Source organism: Garra rufa, chromosome 11 (genome assembly GCF_049309525.1).
Source record: "Garra rufa chromosome 11, GarRuf1.0, whole genome shotgun sequence".
NCBI classification, from domain to species: domain Eukaryota; kingdom Metazoa; phylum Chordata; class Actinopteri; order Cypriniformes; family Cyprinidae; genus Garra; species Garra rufa.
This window is the reverse complement of record NC_133371.1, coordinates 37,440,279-37,451,316: the sequence shown is the minus strand read 5'-3', so window position 1 is coordinate 37,451,316 and position 11,038 is coordinate 37,440,279. Positions and strand designations below refer to the sequence as shown.

Genomic DNA, 11,038 nt, shown 5'->3' with positions numbered 1-11,038 from the left:
TTCATAATACAATATATATTTTAATTCAAAATTTAAATTAATTACAGTTTAATTATATAATGTTGTATTATATTATAAATATTATTATTTGTCATTTTAGTATTGATAATGTATTTCATATTCATAATATAATAATATAATAATAATTTTAATTAAATTAAATTTTAAAATTAATTTGAATTATATTTTATTATATTATAACAATTATTCATTTTAATTTTAATATTTATAATGTGTTTAATATTTATAATATAATATTTTAATTAATTTTAAAATTAATTACATTGTATTATATTATACTATATTGTTATATTATATTATATTATATTATATTATATTATATTATATTATATTATATTATATTATATTATAATAAAATATCTGTTAACTTCTAATCAGTTTATAATCCATACATGCCAATGGAGTTACTACACACCAGGGGGCGCTCATGAGAAGTGAGATGAACCCACTGAACCAGAATCTTGACTTTCTACAACACAGACCCCACAAATGACCAAAAAATCCAGCAACCAACGCAGTTTGAATTACCATTACAACTCATGTAGACAAACCAAAATTCATCCTACCTCTTCACACCTATACACAAACTTTCCTTCAACCAGCGTGGCGGCAGTCAGTGTGATATATTTTGTGTAAACTCCGAGATTGCGTAAAAACCTGGCATATCCACGCCTGTCCACCCACTTGGTGCACAGTTCGGCTTAATCTTCCTGAAACACCCACAAACCCGTGCTCCTGTTCTAGCACCACGACTCCCACAGCTCTCAGAAGAGTGCAGAATATTCCCTCACGCTCGGCTCAAAATTCTTGGCTGCCGCAATCCTTATCTTAATATGCAAATAAAAGCAAAGCCAGATTATTTCAAGTGACTTACAATAATCATTCTACTTTCATAATTAAAGACTCGAAAACCCACACATATTTCCCACACTCCATTTCTATATTTAGCTCTCCCAAATATTACAAATGCAATTCAAAATGAGTTTAAAATAGCATTCAACATGTTGCATAATAAAATCTAGACATTCAGCAGTTGAAGAATGACATATCCACCACATCCACCAAGGTCAAACATAAGGGATCTTTTGTTGAGACTACCATTATCGTTTGTTCCACCGTGTTGCTTTTTTCACACTATCCTATGCTAGGAGATGAGGGGGCCATATCTTAAATTACTGCACTTTGTAAGATGAGAGCGATCTGATAAGGCCAAGAGAGGTAATTCATAGAACATCACAGCTAACAGCAGCTCTTCAGCGCAGTACAAAGAGAGAGCGGATGTTACATCCTCCCTGCTGTCATTAGTTCTTTGAACCGGACTCCATTAAACATTACGGGCAACAAGATTCAAAGAGGAGCCAAGCAGTTTCAGAAGATATGCTATGGTGTTAAAAAGGAATAAAAGATATGATATAAACGTGAGGACACTGATAAAGCACAAACAGGCTGATAAAGGAGTAAAATAAATAAAAAAATGGTAAAAAAATGGTAAAAAAAAAAAAAAAAAATATATATATATATATATATATATATATATACAAATGTATACACACACACACACACACACACATATACACACACACACACACACACACACACAATAATAATAATAATAATAATAATAATAATAATAATAATAATAAAAACTATAATAAATCAAATGTCAACATGGCTAATAAAAAATAGAGAAAAAAATAAAACACAATAAAAAAACGCACAATAAAATAAAAGCAATAAAATACATATAAAAATTATTTTTCAATGCTAATTATTTCATTATGTATATAGTTTTAATTATAAATAAATAAACAAACAAACAAATACAATGCAGCTTTATATAATTAGTAATGACAAAAAATGTTTACCAAAAATAAATAAATAATAATAATAATATTAAATGAAAATAAAAAATATTTCAGTAGACCAACATGTCTGGAGTATCTAGCTTAAGTGACTGTTTTTTTTTTTTATAAATTACTGACATGATTTTTCAGCTGTGATTGTAAACATTTTAATAATATCTCTAAAGTGGTAATTGTTTTTTAAGTACAAAACTTTGTAATTATAATAAATAAATAACCCTTTATATAATTAATAATGACAAATGATTAATTATTAAAAGAAAAAAAATCAACATGGCAGTGCACAATTAAATAAAGCAATGAAAATATATATTAAAATATTTTTATTAATATTTCTCAAAATCATTATGTATACAGTTTAAAAATAAATAAATAATAAATGAAAAAAAATTCTAATATCTTGATGTCTTGTCTCAAAAACTTTGTATGTTTTGTAACTTTCATTACAAAACTTTGTGATGAGAATAAATAAATAACCCTTTATATAATTAATAAGGACAAATGATCGATTATTAAAAGAAAAAAATAAACAAAAAATAATGCCAAAATGGCAGTGCACAATAAAATAAAAGCAATAAAAATAAATTCAGAAAAATATTCTTTAGTAATATTTCTCAAAATTGCTAATCGTTTCATTATGTATAGTTTCAATTATAAATAAATAAATAAATAAATAAATAAATTGCAGCTTTATAAAATTAGTAAAGACAAAACGATTATCAAAAAATGAATAAATGACAATAAAAATCCTTATATCAACATGCAGCGCACAATAAAATACAACTAAAAAAATAAATCTATTTCAGAAGACATGTCTATTAATATTTCTCAAAATCATTATACAGTTTAAAAAAAAAATAATGAAAAATATTCTATTTTGAATTACTCTAGTGGTAAATGTTTCTTTATGTACAAAACTTTGTAATTAGAATAAATAAATAAATAAATAACCCTTTATATAATTAATAAGGACAAATGATCGATTATTAAAAGAAAAAATAAACGAATATATAATACTACTGTCAAAATGTGCACAATAAAATAAAAATTCAAAAAATAAATTCAAAAAAATATTTTTGTAATATTTCTAAAAATTGCTAATCGTTTCCTTATGTATAGTTTTAATTATAAATAAATATATAAATTGCAGCTTAATAAAATTAGTAAAGACAAAACAACGATTACCAAAAAAGAAATAAAACACAACTATAAAAATAAACATCTAATTCAGAAAACCAACATTAATACATCTATTAATATTTATCAAAATCAATATACAGTTTAAAAAATAAATAAATGAATAACAAATGAAAATAAAATTGTAATGTCTTGGTGTCTTGTCTCTAGTGGTAATCGTTTCTTTATGTACAAAACTTTGTAATTAGAATAAATAAATAAATAACCCTTTATATAATAAATAACGACAAATGGTCGATATTAATAAAGAAAAAATATAATAAACGAAAATACAATACTAATGTCAAAATGGCGGTGCACAATAAAATAAAAGCAATAAAAATAGATGTATTTTTTATTGCTAATTGATATTAAAACTATAAAAATAAGCATGTGACTGTACACATTTTAATAATGTCACGAAAGTGTTCGTGTATGAATAAAACGCTTAAATTAAAATAAATGAATGAATTAATAATTGCACATTTAAATGCAAAACAATAGGAGAAACTGATAAACAACTCCCGATGTGTTTGTCTTCCGCTAATTTAAGCAGATTATTATTTGTGTGCACTAATTGAAGTTTACCGTGCGTGGGGGGCTTCCGTATCGCAGCAGCAGCACTGGGACCTGCTCAGCTCCTCATCATCGCATTCAGCCGGTCAGAGGATGGAGGCGAGGTGAAAACACATCTCATTGGCTCCCGCTGCTCCATTTAAAGGAATCCAACTGGTTTGTCCTTTAAGATCCTTCAGCATCTCACGAGAGGAACTTTAAACGTTCGCTGTTTTCTGAAAGGGACCATAAATCTTTGAAGATCCGATTTGGAGCGTGAGGCAACGTCTTTGAGGCACTTTTACACACAGCCTACGTAAGAGAATCTCCTCAGTGATCGACGAACGCTTTCAGAGCAGCAAAAGCAGTATTTCTTGCCTCACTGAAATATTAAGCTATAATATAGTGCAAGAGGGATCTCCATAAAACGTTTAAAGGGTTACCTGGGACTTTATTCCTGAATTCCAAATGATGGAGATATGAACGATTAACACTTTTATTGATCAGCTGATCTCATATTACTCAAGTCATGGAACAATGGCACGTTTTTTTATAAGAAGCTACATAATATTTTTCCCACGATATGGAGAGTTCGCCATGCGCTCCTTTGGGAACAGCTGCTGTAGGTAACTTTTATAACATGGACTCAGGAGGGCTTTCAACAAGTTTTAGGGCTCGTTTATCTTCTGGAACGTGATTAGAATTGAAGCTGAGGTAATTACGCAAAGGCTGCAGGATTCCTGAAGACTTTTGAAGAGGTTTTTGTCATTCATTTATCGCAGGAGAAGATCTCATCAGCTCATATGGGAATTAAACACTCCTCCCGCTGTTTGCTCCTCAGGAGAAAAATGGCGGATTCGGAGAGCACTGAGGTAAGCGACCTGGGTTAACCGATCAAATATAACGAGACTTTAAATATATATTAATAATTTTGAATTACAAAGCTTCAGTACATCATATTTTGCGTTCGAGGTTTTGAATTTAAGACGTGTTTATATCAGCTCACGAATTATATACTGAACTTTGAAGTTAGTCAACGGCTTTTAACGAACTTCTAGGTATTTTTCGCGCCTCAAATTGTTGGGGCAGAATTCACAGGTCATTTTTTAAAGAAAACACTTTTTAATAAAATGTAAACCTATAATAAATAAAGTGTGAAATATTGACAGTATATGTGTTAAGTCAATACAGGTGCTAAAGCTTTCAAACTAGTTCTTTTGCTATGATTATCTTTGCAGGTGTGCATTCACTCGGTTCTTAAAGGAGTAGTTCACATTTAGAACAAAAATTTACAGATAATGTACTCACCCCCTTGTCATCCAAGATGTTCATGTCTTTCTTTCTTCAGTTGTAAAGAAATTATGTTTTTTTTTTCTTGAGGAAAACATTTCAGGATTTCTCTCCATATAATGGACTTCTATGGTGCCCCCGAGTTTGAACTTCCAAAATGCAGTTTAAATGCAGCTTCGAAGGGCTCTAAATGATCCCAGCTGACGAAGAAGGGTCTTATCTAGTGAAACGATCAGTTATTTTCTAAAAACATTTACAATTTATATACTTTTTAATCTCTACACAGAGTACACACAGAGCTAGACAATATGAGCATTTGAGGTATAAAAAAAGTATATCAATTGTATTTTTTTTTTAGAAACTAACCAATCGTTTTGCTAGATAAGACCCTTTTTTCCTCAGCTGTGACCATTTAGAGCCATTTGAAGCTGCATTTTGGAAGTTCAAACTCGGGGGCACCATAGAAGTCCATTATATGGAGAGAAATCCTGAAATGTTTTCCTCAAAAAAACATAATTTCCTTACGACTGAAGAAAGAAAGACATGAACATCTTGGATAACAAGGGGGTCAGGAGTACATTATCTGTAAATTTTAGTTCTGAAAGTGAACTACTCCTTTAAGCTTTCTGGTTTTATGTTTATTGAAATATTATTAGAAAACACTGTTGCTATATGTATTTACATATGCATGACAAGTTTGTAAACCCACTTACTTGTGAACATTCAAGTTGGTTGCGTAATTAAAGACAGAACATGTAAGATTTTATACTTTAAATAGGCCTATCCAAAATCACTTGAACAGTGTTATATATTTTGCTGACTTACATTATCCCAAATGTTTAGAAGAATCCTCATCCATGGACATGATTTCTGCCCGAGTCCTGTCAAATTGCATCGGCTGTGGGGATGAAGACATCAACTCCTATGATTCCACACTTTGTCACTGCGTCATCAAATTACGCCTTTGGATCTTTGTTTGTTTTGAATATGCGCCCTTCTAGCGGCGAAAACGTACATGTTGTGCCTTTAAATGCTGTGCAAATGGTAAAAATCAGAGTTTGCAATCAAAAGGTTGTAGGATCAAATTCTGCAACTCTATTGAGTAACACACACAACCTCAAGTCTGCTCCAGAGGTACTGTTCCCGTAATAAGTGTACTGTCTGCGAGACACTTTGTATAAAGTGCAAGGGAATTGACTAATTAGTGATTGATTCGTAATTAGTGTCTTGAGCAAAGCTGCTAATGTTCTGTGATCGTTTGGGTTGGGGGTTTGCGCAGTCTGGTCGCTATCCTTGGTGCTGCACCTGCGAAGGGAAGCACAGCTGTTTTAGAAATAACTTATTTGCATTTATTGATAAAGAATATCTGTGAAAATTAGAAAAAAAGCTCACATCTTTAATATTAAGTCAGTGTTAAATATTAAACATATATTGTAGACTATTTCTTCAATGCGGAAGTAAGCCTATGGGCGAGACTTCCGATTCATTATGCTATAGGGAAATAACGAGAAGAAAAACAACTTGCAGTAAACGGTAAAACTGTTTGTACTACAAACCAGTGTGTTCATAATTAAGATAATATATTAAAAGACAATGGTAAGACACCAATTTGCAATATCAAGCAGCAAAATTAGCTGTTTTGTACAGCTTAAAATAGCTGGATGCAGATGAGACCGGAAGCCAGACCCATAAAATTTACAAATGGCCCTGCCCTTTTTTACGATTTTTAAAAAAAATTACCTTCATTATATAGCTAAACCATTCCTTATTGATGCACTTATTTAAGACAGCTTGACTTCGAAAACCAGCATACACTCGCAAAAAAAAGTTACAAAAGCTGTCACTGGGGCTGTACCTTTTCGAAACATACACTTAGGTATTAATATGTACACTTTACGTACTAATATGTATTTTTACGCTATCAGTCTATCTGAGAGTATAGATAACCACATGCTAGAAATAAAGCATTTATGTAACTGGACCTACAGTTGAGGTCAAAAGTTTACATACACCTTGCAGGATCTGCAAAATGTTAATTATTTTACAAAAATAAGAGGGATCATCCAAAATGTTATTTTTTATTTAGTACTGACCTGAATAAGATATTTCACATAAAAGACATTTACATATAGTCTAATTGTGAATTTATAAAAATCACCCCGTTCAAAAGTTTACATACTCTTGAAAACATTTTGATTGACTTAGTTATTTTTAAGTATCTTCTAGTAGCTTCTGTAGTAGCTACTAGTAGCGGCAAAATAAAGAAAAATTGACTCATTTTCATTCTGATCAAAAGTTTTCACTCTTAATGCTCTTAGTCTTAATGCATCGTTTTTTCCTTCAGAAGCATCAATAAGCATTTGAACCTTTTGTAATAATTGCAAATGAGTCCCTCAGTTGTCCTCAGTGTGAAAAGATGGATCTCAAAATCATACAGTCATTGTTGGAAAGGGTTCAAATACACAAAAATGCTGAAATACCAAAGAATTTGTGGAACCTGAAGGATTTTTCTGAAGAACAGCAGGCAGTTTAACTGTTCAGGACAAACAAGAGATAACTATCATAAAAAAAACACACAGCTGTGGATCATTTAGATAGCAACACAGTATTAAGAATCAAGCGTATGTAAACTTTTTATAAATTCAACTATTTTTTTCTCTTGTGGACTATATGTAAATTGTTACACCAGGCCAGCAGAGGGAGCCTTGCCCCTCACTGACTGTTGCTGCTCCCTCTGCTGCTTCACTGGTTACTTTCTGTTTGTCAGCCATTTAAGCAAGCCCATGCCACACACACGCCACACCCGGATCCAGCGGCTTTGTTCCACCACCAGCACCAACATGGACCCAGTCATCCGTTTCGCCCTCAACACCCAAGGTAATTGCTCCCTCGAGGACCACATCAAAGACTTTCTGGACATTATTCAGTTTTCTACTTTCCGGGACTGTGCACTGATAGATTTATTTTCACATGGACTAAATGAACCACTACGCACCATGCTTATACTTAGTGGTCCTCGAGGGTCGCTTGTGGAATTTTTGGACTTTGCTTTGTTGGTCACTGGCTCCTCATTCACTTTGGGAACTGTTGAGGAGTCAGATGACAAAACCCACGATCACAAGCCTCATGTCATGTCTGTTAGCCCTGAGCCACAGCACAAGATGTCTGCTAGCCCTGAGCCACAGCGCAAGATGTCTGCTAGCCCAGAGCCACAGCATAAGATGTCTGCCAGCCCAGAGCCCCTTCACAGGATGGCTGCCAGCCCAGAGCCCCTTCACAAGATGGCTGCCATCCCAAAGCCCGTTCACAAGATGGCCGCCATCTCAAAGCCTGTTCACAAGATGGCCGCCTTTCCTGGGCCTGTTCACAAGATGGCTGCCTTTCCTGAGCCTGTTCACAAGATGGCCGTCCTTCCAGACCCTGTTCACAAGATGGCCGCCCTTCCAGACCCTGCTCACAAGATGGCCGTCCTTTTAGTGTCTACTCACAAGATGGCCACCACGCCAGAGCCTGTCGCCAAGATGGCCGTCATGCCAGAGCCTGTCGCAAAGATGGCCGCCACGCCAGACCCATGCCAAGCCATAATCCTGATGCCAGCACCAGCCTACACCGAGTCTGCTGCTCCAGAACCAGATCACGCTATGTTTGTCAAGCCACGGCCACCTTACATCACAGCATCAGCCAAGCCAGCGCCTGCTAATGCTACGTCAGCCAAGCCAGCGTCTGCTAAAGCCACATCAGCCAAGCCAGCACCTGCTAACACTACGTCAGCCAAGCCAGCATCTGCTAACACCACGTCAGCCAAGCCAGCGACTACTAACGTCACGTCTGCCAAGCCAGTGCTCGCCAGCATCAGCCAAGCCACAGCCTGTTCATGTCATGTCTGCTGCTTCTGTACAGTCAAGTCACGTTACAGCTACTGTTCCTGTAAAGTCAAGTCATGTCACAGCTACTGTTCCTGCAACGTCAAGTCACATCACAACTGCTGTTCCTGCAAGGTCAAGTCACATCACAGCTGCTGTTCCTGCTAAGTCAAGTCACGTCACAGCTGCCGTTCCTGTAAAGTCAAGTCACGTCACAGCTGATGTTCCTGCAAGGTCAAGTTACATCACAGCAGCTGTTCCTTCAGTGTCAAGTCAAGACACAGCAGCACTTCTTGAATAAAGTCAAGACATAGCTACACCTCCTGAATCACATCAAGACACCACTTCACATCCTGAGTCAAGCCAAGCAGCACTTCCTGAGTCAAGCCAAGCAGCACTTCCTGAGCCAAGTCAAGCCGCACCTCCTAAGCCAAGTCAAGCCACAACCGTTCCAGCCAAGCCAAGTCAAGTCACAGCTGTTCCGCTAGAGCCAAGTCGAGCCAAGTCAAGTCACAGCTGTTCCACTAAAGCCAAGTCAAGTCACAGCTGTCCCAGCCACGCCAAGTCAAGTCACAGCTGTTCCTGCCGCGCCACGTCAAGTCACAGCTGTTCCTGCCATACCAAATCGTGTCACAGCTGTTCCACTAAAACGAAGTCAAGTCACGGTCATTCCTTCAAGGTCAAGCAAGGTCACACGTTCGCCTGAGCGTCCAGAGCCAAGTCACGTCTCGCCTGAGTGTCCTGAGCCACGCCACGCCTCGTCTGATCTGCCAGAGCCTCGGCATGTCTTGATTGCCAACATAATGGACCCTCCTTTGATGTCAGTGCGGGCTGCAGGCAAACCGATAGAACCTACACTCCCAAGCCTTACACCCTCAGACCTGGTGTGCATCCCTTTCGCCACCGCACTGCCTATGATGGCCATCGCTATTTTTAGTGTGTGGGCTGCACACTGTGCTCCAGAGGCCTCATCTGCCTGCGAGTCTGATCCGGAGGCCTCTTCAATCCACGAGTCCGCTGCGCCAATGCCTCTCTTCGAGGCGGCGTTCATGGTGGAATTCCTTGCTCTGCCTGCACCGCCAAGGCTCCCTGCTCTGCCTGCACCGCCTAGGCTCCCTGTCGTCCCTGTTACGGCTATGGAGGCCGCTTATGAAGTCCCTGTCTGCCCTGTCACGGCTCTGGAGGCCGTTCCTGAAGTTCCTGTCGTCCCTGTCACGGCTATGGAGGCCGTTCCTGAAGTCCCTGTCTGCCCTGTCACGGCTATGGAGGCCTCCCTGGTGGGCTCCTACTCCGTCTGCGCCGCCCTGGTGGGCCTCTGCTCCGTCTGCACCGCCCTAGTGGGCTCCTGCTCTGTCTGCGCCGCCCTGGTGGGCTCCTGCTCCATCTGCGCCGCCCTGGTGGGCTCCTGCTCCATCTGCGCTGCCCTGGTGGGCTTCTGCTCCGCCCTGGTGGGCTCCTGCTCCCTCTGCTCCACCCTGGTGGGTTTCTGCTCCACTGTGGAGGATTTCGGTCTGGCTCTGGTGGTCGTCTGCTCCGCCGTGGATACCCTCGCTCCCACATGTCTCACTGTGGGGGGCCTCAGCTCCCTCTGATCTGCCGGTCCTGCCTCAGCCTCTAGGTCCTCCACCGCCACATGGACCTGGCCCTCCTTCGTTCCCCTGCTCCACCTCTGCTCCCCCCCCCACTGCCCCCCAGGACTGTTTTGCTAAGACTTTCGGGAGCGTCTGGAAGCCGCTCTTTGGGGGGGGGGCTATGTTATAACAGGCCAGCAGAGGGAGCCTTGCCCCTCACTGACTGTTGCTCCCTCTGCTGCTTCACTGGTTACTTCCTGTTTGTCAGCCATTTAAGCAAGCCCATGCCACACACACATGGCGAAGTATTGTTTTGCTCAAGCTAACTCTACCAAGCAATTTCCCTGTTTCTCCGTGTCTTGTTTCCGAGTTTCCGTGTTTCATAGTTTCTTAGTTTATTCTCGTTTTGTTTCCAAAGTCTTAGTCTAGTCATAATTTTGCCTTGTTTGTTTTCTTGTGTTACATTGGACTGCTCATCTGGATTTCAACCCTCGCCTGTCTTTTCGGATTACGCTTTTGTCTTGCCCTTGATATTCCTGTTTGCTGGTGATCGACCCTGCCTGTTGTGACTACGTCTGTCAATAAAGCTGCATTTGGATCTACCTCTCACCGCCTCTGTAACATAAATGTCTTTTATGTGAAATATCTTATTCAGGTCAGTACTAAATAAAAAATAACATGCATTTTGTATGATCCCTCT

At 38.1% G+C, this 11,038-nt stretch overlaps 1 protein-coding gene across 1 annotated transcript in view; it reads left to right on the top strand.

Moving 5' to 3' along the window:
- Positions 1-3,734: 3,734 nt before the first annotated feature.
- LOC141346052 (protein arginine N-methyltransferase 8-B) overlaps positions 3,735-11,038 on the top strand; it is a 31,592-nt gene continuing 24,288 nt past the window's right edge. Inside the window, exon 1 of the mRNA XM_073850971.1 lies at positions 3,735-4,486. Within this exon, the coding sequence (XP_073707072.1) occupies positions 4,418-4,486 (69 nt within the window). The 5' untranslated portion in view covers positions 3,735-4,417. The remainder of the gene's footprint in view (positions 4,487-11,038) is intronic.